Genomic DNA, 19,740 nt, shown 5'->3' with positions numbered 1-19,740 from the left:
TAATCTTATTCTTAAAAGTGGGCGAGGGGCCGGCGCCATGGCTTAACAGGCTAATCCTCCACCTTGCAGCGCCGGCACACCGGGTTCTAGTCCCGGTTGGGGCGCCGGATTCTATCCCGGTTGCCCCTCTTCCAGGCCAGCTCTCTGCTGTGGCCCGGGAGTGCAGTGGAGGATGGCCCAAGTGCTGGGGCCCTGCACCCGCATGGGAGACCAGGAGAAGCACCTGGCTCCTGGCTTCGGATCAGCTTGGTGCGCTGGCCACAGAAGCCATTGGAGGGTGAACCAACGGCAAAAAGGAAGACCTTTCTCTCTGTCTCTCTCTCTCACTGTCCAATCTGCCTGTCAAAAAAAAAAAAAAAAAAGTGGGCGAGGGACTAGAAGAGACATTTCTCAAAAGAAGACACACAATTCCTGCTTACATGTGTATGACGAACTTGTGTATGGTCACCTCCGTGTGGTACTGCAGTCACTCTTTTTTGCTGTCAATCATTTCATTGGCTGTTTCCTTGTGTCACAAGGAAATTTTTTTCCTATCATAGTTCTCTCCCTCTAGCTAGCATTTCACATTTTTCCTTTGATTTGAGTCCCAAAACCTGAAAATTCATTCAAAACGATTTAATACAAACGAATAGACATCGTTCCCAGATCTGTAACCAAGGAGTTTCATTTATAGTGCCAGCAGGTATTTCTCCTCATCCTAAATTTCCTACCTCTCACCTGTGCATTGTTTCCTCATCCACCTGATCTATTTTTGTTCCCAGAATTTCTGAGAAACAGAAAATTGGGGGGGGGGGATATTAAGCGGAAGTATAATGCATGCACATTTAATATCATTCTGCTTTATCCAATGAGTATGTTTGTATTCACTGATTAGTAAGGCTGAAAAAGACCTTTCTTTTAAGTTACACAACTTAAGGTAGCTAAGAAAATATTTGCTTAAAATGAAAATGTAAATTATTCTCATTATCACTGAAAATAAAATTTAGTAGAGTTGCTCTAAAATGATCCTAGTGTCTTACTAAAATTTGTCATTTAATGATCTAAATAAAATGACACAAACAGAAAAAAGAAAGTCACTTTTCTCATTTAAAAGAATAGATTCCACAGTTCTGTAACCAGCTAAACATATTTATGAATATAAAAATACAACATGTTCCCTATTCATTGTTAAAGATGGCAAATTCCTTCACCTTCACTATTTTGATTTTTAATTTTGTATCAGGGTTACTCAGAAAATATCACAGATTTCAGGACTCGGTTTCTGGATAGGTAAATTTTAGTACATCAGGTTAGCCCAATTAGCTCAACTCAATCCCTTTTCAATTCAATTCATCTTAACCAATATATATTAGAAATAATTTATTATGCATTCTGTGTAGGTAAGGAAAAAATAAATAACACTACCTGTTTTCAACAATCTAAAAACTTCCCACAGGAAAAAATCAGCATAAGAATAAATTCAATCAGCATAAGTAACTTACTCACACACAAGGAATTGCAGTCAGTATAATTTCCAAGATCTCTTCCACCCTAATTTTAACAACATTCATACATTTGAACCACAGTGCATTTCTAAATTGATTTATATTACCTCTCCACAGTTACTTAAAAACTCCAAACAAAAAAATCCATATGATGTTCATTTTTCATCAAAAATGTACTAACAGAAATGTTGTATAATTTGGGATATTTGAAACATTTTTCTCATATTGATTAGCTACTATTACAATCCCCTTAAAAATCAACAAGGCAGAAAAGCACCAGAGTGATCTATAAAATAATCAATTTATGAATGCATTCCCTTGAAGCTGCAACCATCTTTTGTTTAAAAAATGAAGTACAACTCAGAATTTACTTTAATTGAGGATTTCCCTTTGAACATTATCATCTGATACACAATTACCTGGTCCTGCTAACACAAAGGTGTTGACTGCACTTTTTGTTACTTATCTTCCATTGACAATTATTTTTTATTTATTTTAATAATTTTATTTCTAAAGAACCACATTGTTTGTTATCCTTTTCTCTCTAACATGTGGTAAAGGCTTTAGGACATGGATTTCTACTAGATTTATTATTATTTGTAACTGTCATATGAAAATTGTACATATTCAGGGAGGGCCATGTGCTGTTACGATACATGTATACCTTGTGTAATGTCCAATTCCAGGTAAGCTTATCTATCTCCTCAAACATTTATCACTTTGTTAATGGTGAAAACATCTAAAATATTTTCATCTAGTTTTTTTTTATATAAAATTATAGAGTACATTCTCATTATAGTTACCCTAAGTGCATCAGAACATCAGACTTTTTAACTCCTAAAATCTGTAACTTAGTACTTGTAAATCAACCTTTTCCTACCCATGCCCCTATTCTCCCCACCCCCTGGGGCAGCCCCCTACTCTCAACTTCTAAGAGAAGTTGTCTTTCTGGTCTTGGCTCAATTCACATGCGTAATGACCTCCAATTCACATGCGTTTGTAAATGACAAGATTTCACGCTATTCCCTTAAGCCTGTATACCACCTGTTCTTTATCCACTCATCAATTAATTCAATTACCGATTTAACATTTTGCCCCAGTAACAGTTCGACAAAGATTAACAGTCAGTCTCCACACAGATCCGTAACTTCTCACTCTCCATGAAGGTTAATCTGAAGGGTGTGCATTTGAGTTCATGGTTAGACTCCAGTATCAGAGCACCTGGCTCTGGCTCCCTGTCCCAACTTCCTGTTAGTACAGACACTAGGAAGAGCAGTGCTGCCTCAAATGACTGGGATCCTGCCACCCTTGTGCAAAGTCCCGCTGTCGCAGGCATTTGAGGAGTGAAACACTGGATTGTGGAGGTCTCCCTGTCTCTGAGACATTCTCTCTCTATCTCCCCCTGCCCCCCACCCTGGATTCATTATATATATATATATATATATATATATATATATATATATATATATTTTAAAGAGCACAACACATTTTGGTCACTTTATTAAATGACATTAAATAGTTTTAAGTTTCAACTACTAAACAGCACTTTGAATGGTGAAAACACAGATAGTATATTGTCATACTTGAATGCTTTTCTTTAAAAACACAATTCCAGTCCTTATATATATTACAAAACAGCCTTAAAGGAAGAAGTGACATCTTTTCTACAGTACTTAAGATACTCAATACAGAACTGAAAAGCAGTCTAACAGAAACAAAGGCAAGGTCTTCACAGCTGTATGATTTCAGCAGCCAAAGCTGGATGATGGACTGAAACATTACTATACAACTGGGACAAACCATATACAATATCGCAATACTAAGCAAAAACGCTTTACACCCAAAGAAATAAAACAGGTTACAAAATGTGAGAATTTAGCAGGCAAAACTGTATTACAAGCAACATTTTAAATCGTCATTTTTAAGCCATTGCAACTATTTAAAACATCTAAAACAAATATAAAAATGAGCCTTTTAGTATCTTATTGACATGATTTTGTCTTTAAATATTTGTTAAAACTTGATGTTCTACTCAAAGTACATATTATGTAGCTAAAATGTCAAGTGAGAAGAGTGTATGCAAAGTGCTCCACGTTTTATTTCAAACTCTCTGATTTCCAATTAATCCTCCTAAATATTATTCTTTATATCATTGTTTTCATCCATGGTGAAAAAGATTTAGAAGATTGCCTAAAATTTTCACATCTATGTCTTTGAGTAAATAATTTAGACTGTGTTAAAAATTCCCAAGTCTAGTACATATAATCAGATTTCTTTATTAGGGGGCGGGGGGACAATTGTGTGTGTTTACTTTAGAAGAGATGAAAAGAGACAAGATTTATGAGATAAATATTTGAAGGCAGTATGCTCTGGCTGACTGTTATCAGTTGGTATTTCTACAAGTCCAAATACTGTGAACCTGATTTATTAGGTTCATAATATATTAATATTTTTTTTTCAAAAAAGAAAAAGCTGATACCTGCACAGGAAGAATAGAGCACAGATCGTTGCTTCATTCACCAGTTCCTTTGTACCTGAGCCTTTGACTCTAAGTCCTGGCTTCCTTTGTGACACTTTGATGCCTTAAAAATACAATTCTTGGGGCTGGCGCTGTGGCACAGCGGGTAAAGCCGCGTCTGCAGTGCCAGCATCCCATATGGGTGCCGGTTTGATCCGGCTGCTCCACTTCTGATCCAGCTCTCCACTATGGCTTGGGAAAGCAGTAGAAGATGGCCCAAGTGTTTGGGCCACTGTACCCACGTGGGAGACTTGGAGGAAGCTCCTGACTCCTGGCTTCAGATTGGTGCAGCTCCGCCGTTGTGTCCAGTTGGGGAGTGAAACAGCAGATGGAAGATCTCTCTCTCTCGCTCGCTCTCTCTCTCTGCCTTCTTATCCTCTCTCTATGTAACTCTTTCAAGTAAAATAAATCTTAAAAAAAAGAATCTTTTTTATCACAAACACCTTGTGATCTTGAAAAAGGTATTTAAGCTGTTTTATATTAATGATTTTCATCTGTAAAATTTAAATAATACTTCTTATTAGGTTGTCATTGTACATTATATAAATGATGAATCTGAATTAAACATCTACATAGAAACATATCAATTATACCTTATTTTAGAATCCCTTCAAAACATGTTTTTAGAAAGACAGTTATTTGGGGGCCAACACTGTGGCTTTGTAGGCTAAGCCTCTGCCTGTGGTGCCGGCATTCTGTATGGGCGCTGGTTCATGTCCCAGCTGCTCCTCTTCCAATCCAGCTCTCTGCTTATGGCCTGGGAAAGCAGTGGAGGATGGCCTGGGTGCTTGGGCCCCTTCACCTGCGTGGGAGACCCAGAGGAAGCTGCTGGCTCCTGGCTGCAGATAGGCCCAGTTCTGGCCGTTGCAGCCATTTGGTGAGTGAACCAGCGGATGGAAGGATTCTCTGTCTCGCTTCTGTCTGTCTGTAACCCTACATCTCAAATAAATAAATAAAATATTTTTAAAAAATTAGTCATTTTCAGGAGAAATTAGAGGGAAGAGACTGAAGGAGGAAAAGGAAGAGATTTTTCACTTCCAGTGGGAATTATATTTCTTAATAAATTGCAGTTTGTGGGAATATATTTTTAATATAGCTGCTCATTTAAAAATAGTCCGATATTTAATTCTCATGATTGTATATTTACTGAAAACTTAGAGGGCCATAAAATATGCTATAAAGTGTACACTTATAGAGTCATATCATGTCATTTTGTGGGTACCAGTTTTATACACACACACACATACTCTTATATACATTATATATGTGAATGTAGTTGTTTATGTACTCTCTCCTGATTCTATAGACGTCGTTCGTATCCCGCCGTGGAGAATGGAGCGGGGCCCTCTAGACATTTGCCATTCCCATCCTACTGTGAAGCTTGACTAGCAGGGGGCTCTGTGGGTGCTGCTGGAAGCCGAGGCTCTTCTTCCAGCTCCAGGGAGTTCCTCTTAGAGGGGTGCTAGCCCGTGCAGTCTCCCCGCGACCAGCGCCAGAAGTTCTGGTGGTGTCTCTGCAGCCAAGAGTCCAGGAGTTTTTTTTCCACAGCCAGAAATGGAGTTTATGGTCAATGGCAAGGACATCTTCAAGGTCTACATGTGGGCTAGTAGCTGTGGTCACGGTCCTGCCAGCGCCCGGTGGAGATTCTTGTGCTACAGCTCCTTGTAAGCCCTGCTAGCGTGGAAAGATTGAATTGCATGACCGTAATGATCTAATGGATAGAAAGAGTGTCTGCTATGGTTTGGATACTAATTGGAGAGTTCCTCAAAGTCCCAGGCATTAAGGACTTGGTATTCCAAGTCTTAACTGTTCTGAGAGAGTAGAACATGTCTCAAATTACAGCGTTTGGAGGCGGGGCGTTTGGGAAGTGAGTACACTGGAGTCCCCAGGGTGGAGTCCCCATGATCAGAGCCTGGTGGCTTCATAAGGGAGGGTGAGCATGCACACTCCCTCTGGCTGTAGGCACCTGCACCTGTAGAAGGCACCTTCCCTGTGCCACCTCATCACTGCCTGCAAGAACACCATCACCAGACGCTGAACCAGTGGAGGCCACTAGGTCGTAATTGGTGAGCTTCTTAAAGCCTGTACTGACAGAAGCCTTCTCTCCTGATGAACGTGGTTTCCTCGGGTATTTCACTGTAGCAACTGAAAGCTGACTACTACAATATCCCTTTTTTGTCATTTGAATTGTCCAAATAATGTCCAATGTCCTCATCCCTTTATGGACCAGTCTGACTTCCCTGTAGGTATCCTGTGCACACTTATATACTACACAGTGCACAATCTTTCTCAGTAGGCTTTGTAGACAAATAGGCACTATGTTCTGCTGTAGAACTATTCTTGCCAGGGGATAATAGCCTTTTGTAGCTCTTGGATTGCACATAAACAAGCAGTGAATGGATTTGGCTCATCATCTATGGGGCTGTTGTATTGCATTGAATTTGAGGTTTCCTTTGTAAAATCTTCTAATCCTTTGCCAGGTAATAGATATACTACAAATACCTTATGTCTTAAAATTTCTCTGCTTGATATCTTAATTATCATCACGGATTACATTTCCATGGTCTTGATAATTGTTTATATATATATATATATATATATATATATATATATTCCATACTTACCCAAACTTATGATTCAATTTTCTGAATATATAATCATTGAAGAAGCATTCATTTTATTGTGAGTAATCGTAATGCCTGATACTTTTTTTACTGTTACTATAGAAATACCAGACATACTTGCTTATAATTGGCCTGATGTGATTCTTTTACATTTTCAGTTTCTCTGGTACTATTTTTAATACATGTCTCCTCTAAAAGCTTATAAATGACTGTAATCCAATCCAAATTCAAACTCTCCTTAAATTGGAAATTTTAGGATATTTACATTTATTGTAGTTAACAATATATTTACTTTCTTATTCACAAAATGGGGACAGTATAATATAATTCATATATCTGTAAGAATTAATTCAATATGCCAAGCACTTAGAAAAATGCCTGGTGCATTTATTTTAAATACTAAATATTATAAATTACTGTTTTGCTAACACACATTTATTTTCCATTTCCCTAAGTTTTTCTATGTTTCCCCTTATTATACTATCCTTAAGATATACCACTTTATCGTTTTAAAATAATTATTTATTTGAAAGAATGAAGTAGACAAAGACATTTCTCTTCCACCCACCCGCAAATGCCAGAAATGGCCAGAATTGGGCCTGACCAAAACTGGGAATCTATTGTAGGTCTTTCACATTGGTGGCAGGAACGTAACCCCTTGAGCCTTCACCTGCTGCTTCCATGGGAAATTGGAATCAGGAGCAGAATTGGGACTCAGAATCCATGTAGGATGCAAGCATCTTATCTCTGCACCAAGCATCCATGCCCAGGGTTTTCATTTTAAAATGACCTCTCTCTCTCTGCTGGTTTAGAGCTTATGTGTTCTACTTCTGTTCTTGTTCCTCTTCACTTCACTTTGTGTAACTAACAAAATATAAATACTACAAGGAACTTAGAACCTTTCAATTCAATTACCTTTCAGTGCACTTTTTTTTTTTTTTTTTAGGGGGGAACGGGTAGAGTTAGACCGTGAGAGAGAGAGACAGAAAGAAAGGTCTTCCTTCCTTCCTTCCGTTGGTTCACCCCCCAAATGGCTGCTATGGCTGGTGCGCTGCGCAGATCCAAAGCCAGGAGCCAGGTGCTTCTCCTGGTCTCCCATGGGGTGCAGGGCCCAAGCACTTGGGTCATCCTCCACTGCACTCCCAGGCCACAGCAGAGAGCTGGCCTGGAAGAGGAGCAACCGGGACAGAATCCAGCCCCCCAACCAGGACTAGAACCCGGAGTGCTGGCGCAACAGGCAGAGGATTAGCCTAGTGAGCCGCGGCGCCAGCCTCAATGCACATTTTTAAAGAACTCAGTTTTCTCTGAGAATTAGTCCTCTATACTGTCTTCATAGTGTTACTATATTTTAAACAGCACATGATCACTTATTCTTCAATCATTATTTTTTCTTGTATCTCATTTGTTTTCAATTTTCTTCCCAGCTGAAAATCATTTGTTTTCAATTTTCTTCCCAGCAGAAAATCCTTTTGTTGTTTTGCAATGAAGTTCTGGTAGTAGTATACGCTGGGTTTTTACTAACTTGTAATGAGCTTTATTTAGTTCCTATTTGCATGTAGTAGTGTAACAGAATATAACATTTTAATGTTGAAAATTATTTACTATCAGTATCTTGAAGACGTTTTTCACTGCACTCTGTCTTTCGATATTGAGAAGCCTGCTTTACTTTTCAAAGTAGTTCCTTCCAGGTAATCACTTGCAAGATTTTCTCTTAAACCGTGTGTTGAACAATTTCCGGCCTGTGTGTCTACGTGTGATTTTATTTTCTTTGGGTATTTGTTATATTTCCTGAATGTGAAGATCTTCCAAAAATCCGGAAGTATTTTAGGCATTTATGTTGAACATTTGATTCACCTCCTTTTTCTATATTCTCTTATTGGATAACTCAAATTCTATTGTACATTTCTCTTAAATTTTCCCTTTTTAAAATCTATTTGCCTCCCATCCTTTGCTGTTTTCTGTATGATTCTTATGTTATTCCAGTTCATACATTTTATCATCAGCTGTATATAATATGAATTCAAATTTGTTTATTTACTTGAAAGAGCTACAGAGAGAAAGGGAGGGAGAGAGGGAAAGAGAGAGCAAGCAACATCTTCCATTCACTGGTTCTCTCCCCCAGATGGCCACAATCGCCAAGGCTGAGCCAGGCCAAAACCAGGAGCCATGCACTTCGTTCAGGTCTCCCACATGGATAGCAGGGGCCCAAGCACTTGGGCCATCTTCTGCTGCTTTTACCAGGCCATTACCAGGGAGCTGGATCGGAAGTGGAGCAGCCAGGAAATGAACCAGCAGCCGTATGGGATGTCAGCATTGCAGGCAGCAGCTTTACCCCTACACCACAATGCCAGCCCCTGTAATCTGGCTTTTAAAAATAAAAAAAAAAAACACTGCAATATATAAAAACTATATATTTTACTTGAGAGAGTTAGAGAAATCTATCATTTGCTGGTTCACTCCCCAAATACCTGTAATGGCTGGGGCTCGGGCTAAACCCAGGGTAAGAAATTCAATCCATATGGATGGCCAGGACCCAACTACTTGAGCCATTACCTTCTGCCTCTCAGAGTGTGCGACAGGAGAAAGCTGGAATCGGAAGTGGAGCTGGGACTCAAACACTCAGATACGGGGTGCAGCTGTGTCAGCTGGGGTCTTACATTGCTCAATCAGACACCCATCCCTTGTCTTAATGTTTCATTTCATTAACTGTATGTTTTTTTTTTTCATTTTTCCAAGGTCAATTTATTTTTTCCTGTCTACTCATGATTTTGATAGTGCCTAGAACTCGTCCACATAGTTTCTCTTTATTTGCCCATTCTAATGTACTTTCTTTACACCCTACACGCTAACTCCAGTGCCCTACGTTCTTAGAGTCCGACACTCACAACTGCTTATTTCGGAGTGTCTTACTTGTTCTTGTGGAACCGTATGCTGTGAAGCGCCCGTGAGTCTGACGTGCTGCCCCTGTAGCAGGTCTGTGCCTCCAGAGCACACACTCATGTACGTGTGTGCACATGTACACACACATTCAAAAAGAAAACGGAACTGAGATAAGTTGATGTTGGTGCAGAAGTGTTTGAAACCCATGCAAGGTTTTTGTTTTCATAATATGAGTTTTCTGTGATCTGTCTCCCCCACCCTCACCTCCACACCATATACATTTCTGGAGAGAGCTTGGCATCACAGGAACTTTACTAACATTTGAAAGTTACTCGTCGACTTAGATAGGAGACAAACAGTGTCTTGCAATCATACTACAATTGGAAAATCTCTTTCTACCTCTTCAGTCAGCATTATTTGGAAAGAATGGGTTTTAAGTATTTTAATGTTTGTTATAATAACTCCAGTTTATCAAGAACTACTGGTGCTGGTGCTTTTGTGAATTGTATTGTTTACAAATAGCCCCCATGTCCATGCTGAAAATCTGTACTTACATTAAAAAGTTGAAAATATGAGATTAATGCAAAAAACTTTTATAAGACAACTGAATATTTTAAGTGCACAAATGCAAAAAGGATAATGAAAAGGTGTCAATGCTAACCTAGTCTCAAAATACAAACTATGCTGTTTAGAAAAGTGTTGACAAAACATAAGTAAAATAGACACGTATGTTTGGTTATTGTAAGTTTGACTTTGGGAGATTATGATTTTATTTTATCTTTAATGATTTATTTATTTATTTGAAAGTCAGAGTTACACAGAGAGAGAAGTAGAGGCAGAGAGAGAGAGAGAGAGAGAGAGAGAGAGGTCTTCCATCCGCTGGTTCACTCCCCAATTGGCTGCAATGGCCAGAGCTGTGCCAATCCGAAGCCAGGAGCCAAGAGCTTCTTCCGGGTCTCCCACATGGATGCAGGGGCCCAAGGACTTGGACCATCTTCCACTGCTTTCTCAGGCCACAGCAGAGATGGATTAGAAGTGGAGCAGCCAGGACCTGAACCGGTGCCCATATGGGAACTGCAGGCCAGGGCTTTAACCTGCTGAGCCACAGTGCCAGCCCCAGGGGGATTATTTTTAATTAATGTTTGTCTAACTAGAATTTAAGCTTTGTGAAAGCACAGAATATTTTTTTTCTTTCTTTCTTTACTTTTAATTTGTGATACGTATTACGATGCTTGTCATATGTAGGCATTAAGTAAATGTTTGTTCAATGAGTAAGTAAATAGGATAAATGGATAAAGTACGTGGTTGTAATATATCTTTTAGTTTGAAAATGACAGATGTTATTATAAGGATCCACTTAATCCCAGGGAATTCCCACACCACTAATAGACATACATGGTCTACAAAGGATTTTGACAAATTTATTGGATCTCTGTGGAAAGTTTTCCTGCAGTGTGCTTTAAGAAATATCCACTAAATATTGCCTTATGGTATGGTTCCATATTTAAGCTTTAATATCTATAATCCCTGCTGCTTTACTTTTCCTTTCTGGAAAATCTGTTTAAATAATCTCACTGATATTTCTTGAAATAAACCCCTATGTATCTCACTCTACCATCACTGCTTTATCACTGCCAGCTATCACTTTTGAGAGACAATAATTCTAACATAAAAATAGCATGAGGGAATATATACTGCTTTTTTTTTTGACAGGCAGAGTTAGACAGTGAGAGAGAGAGAGACAGAGAGAAAGGTCTTCCTTTTCTGTTGGTTCACGCCCCAATGGCCACTGTGGCCAGTGCACCGTGCTGATCCGAAGCCAGGAGCCAGGTGCTTCTCCTGGTCTCCAGGTGCTTCCTTCTGGTATCCCATGCAAGTGCAGGGCCAAGCACTTGGGCCATCCTCCACTGCCCTCCCGGGCCACAGCAGAGAGCTGGACTGGCAGAGGAGCAACCAGGACAGAATCTGGCACCCTGACCGGGACTAGAACCCGGTGTGCCGGCGCCGCAAGGTGGAGGATTAGCCTATTGAGCCACAGCGCCGGCCCCCTGTTTTTTGTTTTTTTATTCAGATACATTTCCATCTAGTCTTTTAAAATGAGAAGTTGATATCCTATTGTACTCATTTTTTATTTAAGATAGTGTATGAGACAGGTTATATGTAGTGAGATGTGTTTGGGCCCTAATAATAGCTCTGGAATCATGTTTCATTGGTCCCTGCAGGGGGGTGTCATGGTTGCAACTGGAATCCCATGGCCAGGTTCAATGCACCAGCGTGAGTGAAAGGTAGGCAGGTTGAAACCTGCACAGTGAAAACAGCAGACATCAGAAGAACGTTGGGAAACGAATTCCACTACACTAAACTGTATCAAAGCTAGAAACCCATCACTTCCTTCCTGAACATTGTAATGACAAAATGTATACATTTTATAACAAGGACACTAACAGCTAACTATTCATTGGCAATCATTTCCTACACATTGAAGCATAAAGAGCTTCAATTCATCCACAGATCGCGTGTTTTCCTGGGAAGTTCAGGGTACATGTTTGTTGCTGTAGAACGAGAAAGCAATGCTGCCATTGAAACTACAGTCCTTGGGAAGCAATTATTTCTCCTATTAATCTCCCATTGCAGATTTTAAAATGGTATCAAAGGTTTTCCAAAAAGCAAGTCTCATTCCCATTTTCACTAAAAAGTTTCTAAACATTTTGAGAATAGTTTTAAGTAAATGTTATTTTTAATGTCACAAATGGTGATAGTTCTGTTTAACCTAATTGCATGTTTCTTGGTTAAAAAATAATAATAATTGTTAACCTTATGAAGAACAAAATGAGTTGTTAGATGTCGTTAGGGATTTTCTACATGAGAACAAGAACAAAATTTGGTATTTGAAGTTTACCCCATAAAAAATACAGAGTAGTAGAAACCAACAAAAAGAGACTAAAGCATTTCAAAACAATTTAACAGAATTTGAGCCGGATACTACGACATATTAAAATTAGTCCCAGAGGGCAAAACTCCAGCCAGTAGAGGTATGAAATATTTGCAGGCTTTGGAAATATAATGACTGCTTTTCACCCATTTCTTTAAAACACTCCATTGTGCAGTCATAAAATTATAAACTCCTTAATAACATAAATTTATTTTCAAAATGGACTTTTAAAAATAATATAATAAGATAATAGTGAGAACAGTTTTTCCTTGTGTATTATCAGTGAGGATTCTAAGAGTTAGGAACTTTGGCGAAGACAAAGCACAGCCATATACTGATGTAGGGGTTGAAAATAACTTACAAAATTAATTTAATAAAATGCCTAGAACAGTAACTAACAATTATTAACAAAACCACAACAAAGCCGTTTGTATGAACACATTTAAGGAAAACGTTGAATTAATATAAAAATAATACACAATAAACTGATATCTGACATAAGATACAATAAAAATGAATGTTCACGTCAAAGAGCTAAATTTCTGAGAGCGTCTCTATGTGTCTTCTAAATATTTTCTTTAATTTTCCTGGGTGTGTGGAGCACAGCTCACTGTAGCCTAACAGCGTATCAGCTGGACTAGCAGAACACTTTCCCAGACAGAACAGCGTGTTTCCCTCACCATGCCAGGGAAAATAACTTAACACGTTTATCCTAACAAAAGACCCATACTAACTCCAAACTAGAATTTGTTTCTTTAGTCTCTAGTGCTACTTCTGGTTCTTAAAGATAACTACATTTGAAATTCTAATTCTCATGCTGTCCCTGAAAGGAACGGTATTTTTATCCTGAAGGTTTTTACTGTAATTCATCCCTAAAATTTACTTTATGTGGAAAAGTTTCATCTTAAAAAAATCCACAATTTATATATGTCAAGATTGATTCCACTACATTTTCTAGAACAAACACAGACTTTGATATCAAACAAGCCGGGTTTCAAAAATTTAGCATTACACTGTGACCCTGGGGAGGCTACCTACCTTCTCTGAGCCTCAGTTCCTGAACTACAAAGTGAGAACATTGCCACAGCCCCAAAGGGTAGCATGGCGTTTAAAAAGAACTAATGCACATGCCTCCCACAGGGCGAAGAGGAGTGTGTATCCCTGCAAGTGTTAAGGTATTCTTCTCCTCTCTTCCCCATTCCTGGCATATTTTTGGCTAATCGGAGATTAAAGGAAAAAAATATGGAAGAAGTCACTGGAATAAATCAGCTCCACTAAGAGGCTCATCTATATTGCAGGCAATAGTTCTACACTTGGAAAGTAACTTTCAATAAAATCAAAACACTGGTTTTAAGAAATGTATTTACATTTTACAATTCGTAAGAAAGAAAAGATTTTTCAGGGCAACAAAGAGAGAAAAACGAATAAGCTACATCTATGTGTATAGCTTAATTTTGTAAAAATGAATAGTTCTATACCCAATTTTATTAAAATTGGTATATGTTGAGTGTTCATGGACAGGTAATAGAAACAAAGCTACTTCATAAATAGCAATTTCCATCAACATCAAAAATATCAAAATAGAGTTTTTCTAAAGGAAAAGCCTTTCTTTAATGGGACTGATAAGAATTAGAAGTTCCCATTATTTGTCCATGAAGCCTAAGAAAGGTGCTATTTCACACAGGATTCTAGTAGGACTTGGCACATACATTTAACTTTTCAACTACTCATTATTTTCATTTTTTGGTAGCTTCATTCACTCAGACAATCTCACATATACATACATTAATATTAAAAGCACGCATAGCTTTAAAGCAGAAAATTCATTCTAAAATTACATTTTCTACAGTAAAAGCAAGTCACCCTATTTATATCCAATGTGTTTCGGTCACAGAAATGGATCTTTCTCAGAGAGCTGCTGAAGAACGTGCATGGTTATGTTCAACATTTCAAAAGACTTCTCTCTAGGAGGATCCGTTCAATCATGTGCAAGAATTCTAAGGCATTATAAGTAGTTGTTCCACAGGACAAGGGCTGCCCTGGCAATGATGCACTCTCGATAAAATTAACAAGTCTTCCGTCTTCAGATGCCAACAGCCAGACACAGGGACGCACTCCCAGTCTACAGGTGGTTGGCTCAAAGGTCAAAAACTTGTTTAAAAAATATTTCTTGGAATAGCACCATAGGAAGTCTTTCAGCAACAAATCCTTTTTTTTTTTTTTTACAACATTGCATCTTTTTTTAAACTGAATGCCAGAAGAGGAAAAGAAACAGTGAGAGATCCTTCAGTTCTCTTAAGGCCTACGTCCTCGTCCTTGCTTCATTTCATTTTGTTTATATACACTAACCGTAACATTGTGAACAATAATAACTACAATAAGAAGACTAATAACAAGAAAAGGACAATAGCAGCAGTAGTAACTTGTGTATGAACCATCCAGCACACCGCGTGGGGGTTTTGTTGTGAGGTTCGTAAGACATTACAGGCTTCTTGGATTTGGTGTGAAAAGGCAACACTTTCGTGGAAAGAACTGAAGTAACAATTAGCTGTCAATCTCCAGCACTTAAACAAATGATGGCAAGAGTTTAACTGCAACAGCAGACACTACAGGTTTTCCAAATTTGTCCAAATGTAAGTACAATGAAGTGGTTTCAAGATCATTTGTGTTTCAAAGAGGTTAAGTTGGCCTGCAAATGAAAATTATGAAGCTGAAATATTCCAGTTTCCAAACATCACACAACACACACACACACATGCACACACATACACATACACACACATGTGTACACACACAAGTACACACCACCCTTCAAAGACTCCCATTTCACATCACCTTAGACGGATCTGGTTTATATTGTATCCGAGATACAAAGTCAAAGCAATTATCCCAAGACACAAGAAGGGGGGTTTCCAGTTTATGACCAGCAAGGTCACTTTGTGTCCCCCAAATCTTGCGCGTAGGTCAGAGAGAGCACTCCGCAGGGTCACAGCCCCTGGATGAGCTGTCTGACTTGTGGGGCGCCTGTTTCAAGCTGTGACAAAAGCTCCTTCAGTCTTCCTGGAAGCCTGGGAGGTCCTCTCACCAGCTTTGTCAACACCATCAAGCATGGAGTTCAAACACCCTTGCAATGCTGATCCGCGTTGATGGGAACTTCTCTTTGAGTAAAGAGAGGATCCTGGTCTTAAAAGTTTTCCATTGTTCAAACTCATTATATAAAACATTTGTGCTAATATCTTCAGTTTTTTAACAAAGAAAAAAATATGTTTTCTCTGCATTCTGCACATCCCTTCAAGTTCTGAAAGAAGTTTCTGGTGTTAATTTTTGGTATGAGAGGTTTCTGGATAGCGGATGCTTTTGTATCTTATATGAAATCCTTTCTTGTTGATTGTGTCATCGGTGTGGAAATGAATTAAAACTGTATCCCCAATTGAGTAGATCTCTTCTGGTGGCTGAGGGAAAAAAAACAACAACAGGCAAATAAACAAACAATCAAACAATAGAACAAGCCACTTTTTCAGCAGTGCAGGGCACGTCTGAAGATCTATGTTTGTTATGAGTGAGTCCTCCTGGCAACCTTGCAAAGTACATATGCTGGATGTCTCACTTACAGGTGGGACAACACAAAAATGAGAAGACACTCGGTGCCAGGCTTCCCTGGGCCGTCAGTGTCGGTGCTGCCCCGGGAGCATACGTTCAATACATTCATCTGTTCCCAGGTGCTGTGCATTCTCCTCTCCAGAACCAGGCGCCTTCTCTCAAACCCTGGAGCCAGCTGGTCTGCTTTACAAATAAGCACGGCGAGGCCCAGGGCTATGCAGAGCCACTGCGTTTGTTTGGAAGCTGCTCTGAGCTACAGCCTCTTCCAGAACTGCTATCAGCCCTCACTTCTGGTTGTAATTTTCTCAATACCGAGAAGCTTTTGTTTCATTCCAGTTGCTATTTGGCCAGGGGTTCAACAGTTTGATTTAAGCACTAGATAACAAGAGCCAATCAAACATTTGGGAATGAAGTGTGTATTCAGAAAAGTACTCTGGGGCTGGCACTGTGGCATACTAGGCAAAGCCTCCGCCTGTGGCCCCAGCATCCCATATGGATGCCAGTTTGTGTCCCAGCTGCTCCTCTGTCAGCTCTCTGCTGTGGCCTGGGAAAGCAGTGGAGGATGGTCCAAGTGCTTGGGCCCCTGCACCTGCGTGAGAGACCCAGCGAAAGCTCCTGGCTCCTGGTTTCAGATCGGCCCAGCTCAAGCCATTGTGGCCGTTTGGACAGTTAACCAGCGGGTGGAAGACCTCTCTCTGTGTCTGTAACTCTGCCTCTCAAATAAATAAACAAAATCATTTTAAAAATGCTACTCTATATTAACACAAAGAGTCCAAGAGAACTGGCCCTGTAGAAATCTTCAGCGTTTCTTTTTCTTGCCCTCTGGATGACGGCCTCTGGTCCACGTGGGGCACCCTGTACGTGCATGGTGGCCCCTGGGTGACAGGAGGTGACAGCACAGCCATACCAATGGCTGACCTGGCCACGCCAACTGAATATGAGAGGTCTTTAAAAAATTCCCACAAAATACATATTATGAAAAAACTATGGGTGGACTTGAAATTTTTTCTGCCAAAATAAACTTAGAATTTTATTCCAGTTCCCATGAAGTTTTTGAAATTACCTCATACATTGTTTTAAAGATTTATTTATTTGAAAGGCAGTGTGACAGAGAGGGAAGGAGAGGGAGAGAGTATAAGTATGTGTGAGAAAGAGAGATCTTCTATCTGTTGGTTCTCTCCCCAAATGGCAGCAATGGCTAGAGCTGGGCCAGGTCAAAGGCAGGAGCCAGGAACGCCATCCTTGTGAGTGGTTGGGCCATCCTCCACTGCTTTCCCAGGCGCATCAGCAGGGAGCTGGATCAGAAGTAGAGCAGTCAGGACCCAAAGCAGGGGGATATGGGATGCTGGCATTATGAGCAGCAGCTAAACTCACTGTGGCATGTTGCCAGCACCCAATATTTGCTTAGATTGCCGTGAGTATTTTTTTCTTTTATGCTTTAATTTAGAAGAAGGGGAAATTGACAAAGGAATATGTTTCAGTAAACTATTCTTAGATTCTTAAGTATTTAAATACATATTGCACAATAAAAGAAGCATAGCAGGTAGTAAGAAATTCCCATCACTGAATTCCTCTCTTATCTGATATCGTCAGGCAGATACATAAGAAGTGGGGATGTGGAAGGGTGGAAGAACCACACTACACTTTGTCAAGCCGTTACTACAAGGAGTCTTCAGAAAGTTTGCAGAAAATGTGCATTGTGGAAAAATAAAAAGCATTGCAGAAATTTTTTTTTAAAGTTGTACCAAAATATTTTAAAAATTCCATTCTTCCGCAAAGCTTTTGAAGGGCGTTCCTAATATAAAGCTGCTATTGTTCCAGGACATTGCCGGTCAGTCACTGTCACACATATGAGTCGTGACTCGATCGGCACTGTTTCGGTCAAAGAGGATGTGTTTACCCCAGAGCCGCAGAAGCGACCCAGCCCCACGGCTGCGGGCTCCAGGCCGTCCAAGAGCTCCACGTAGTCGTAGCCGCAGTCCGCTTCTTCCTCCACTTCAAACGTCTGGAAGGACAACTCCAGTCGAGAGCCTCGCTCCGCAACTAACAGCCATTCGCAGTCCACCTGCCCCGGGTAGTTGTTGTCACCAAACTGTGCGTGCGAGTACAGATCTCTGGGCTTCGGCTCAGCCTTCAGTCGGCCACCACACTCTGTCAGGAAAGAGAAATGGAATGGCTGAGCTCCACGACCCTGCACGGGTCCAGTGTCCATGTCAGCAAAGCCTGACCGTTCTCCGACATCTGTTCCCGCTTCCCACACCGGACAAATGCTTGTCGCATCTGGAGAATCTGGGATGTCGTGTGACGGGCACGGGTCCCCACACCTTCTGCCCTGGCTGGAATTTCAGCTCCCACATCTCCCAGCCCTGCAACTCCAGGGGAGCCAGGTCACTCCTCTCCGTAGTGCAGGGTAAAAATGCAGGTGATGATCCATGGCACCGACATTAAAAGTTTGGAGAATTTAACACAGAGAAGCCTCTTAGCATAGCCTCTGTCATACAGCACCTACTCTCAATAAATATTCTTACTGTTACACCGAGCACTGTTTCATCTCAGCTGTGAGAGTAGTTCAAAGTGCTCATGGACAATGCATCAGGAGATAAGTTTATTTTGGTGCTAATAATTTTGAGGACACGAGCGCTCATTAAGAAGTTTAGAAAAGTACACATAATCAAAAAGCTATGTGTGGATTTCATTTTTTGCAACAAGATACATTTATTTTTAAATTCATATTCCCTGAGTTTTGGTGTGCCCCCATATTTTCACAGAGAAAAATGTCACGGTCGTGAGTTTTATATTTGTTAAGAACATGGAATCAAAATGAATAAGAAATAACGATTAACAAAGGATGTAACCGTGTGTGTGTGTGTGTGTGTTACACAGAGCTTTCTACAGGGACTATACAGAACAGGATTGTTTTGCTGAGGTAGATATATTTACCTAAATGTATTGGGAGAAACATGCACATTATTAATTATAATTACTTTGTCCCTCCCGACCTCTTCAGGTAGTTTACTGCTTATTATAAGAAAAAAAAAAAAAGTAAATGCTATTTATATAGCTTCTGCTTTAGAGAGACACTAATAAGCCTAAAGTCTTTGTCACCCCAAAGAAATAACTAAGTGTGCATGAAAAGATACAACGCCTAGCACGATGTGGAGAATAAATTCTCAGGAATTCTTTGGAGGCAGCATCATAGAGACCATATAAAGGCAGAGACATCCATGTGGCCACAACACACACAAACACGAGGAAAGTGAGGTCAAGGGCAGGAAAGGAAAAACCCCAGGCTGACACAGGGAGTCCTTCAGGCCCCTGTTTGCCACCGACGGAGAGGTTCCCGTCTACACCTTAATCTCAGTCCCAGGTTGGTGGATGAAGGGCGGAGGCTTGATCTAACGTGGACACCCGAGTGCTGGGCCTGCTGGGAGCTAGGGAAGTCCCTGGGGCCTCTCAGCACGTGGCCGCTGCTCTGCACCTGTCCCACCACTGCCTCCAAACAGGAAACACAACAAAAACTGCTCCTCTGCAGGAAGTGCCCTCAGGTATTTTGGTTAAAGCAACAGAGAGCTGACCAACTCAGCTTTTTCATCTCTAAAATGGGTCTATACCTGGGACCTGTGCCCAGGGGTCTTGGTGACATGCTGTTGGGTTTCTAGATGGAAATGTTTGGAAGGTGTTTGACTCCTGGTAAAAGCCCCT

General features: G+C 40.2%; 1 protein-coding gene across 1 annotated transcript in view; it reads right to left on the bottom strand.

Annotated features, from left to right (window-relative positions):
* Nucleotides 1–15,755: 15,755 nt before the first annotated feature.
* Nucleotides 15,756–19,740, bottom strand: part of TLL1 (tolloid like 1) — a 234,370-nt gene continuing 230,385 nt past the window's right edge. Inside the window, exons 20-21 of the mRNA XM_062199000.1 lie at nucleotides 17,939–18,189; nucleotides 15,756–15,890 (exon numbers count right to left, since the gene is read on the bottom strand). Coding sequence (XP_062054984.1) covers nucleotides 15,756–15,890; nucleotides 17,939–18,189 — 386 coding nt within the window. The remainder of the gene's footprint in view (nucleotides 15,891–17,938; nucleotides 18,190–19,740) is intronic.

This window comes from Lepus europaeus, chromosome 8 (genome assembly GCF_033115175.1).
Source record: "Lepus europaeus isolate LE1 chromosome 8, mLepTim1.pri, whole genome shotgun sequence".
Lineage (NCBI taxonomy): Eukaryota > Metazoa > Chordata > Mammalia > Lagomorpha > Leporidae > Lepus > Lepus europaeus.
Note: the sequence above shows the minus strand (reverse complement) of the source record. Positions and strands in the feature narration are given on the sequence as shown.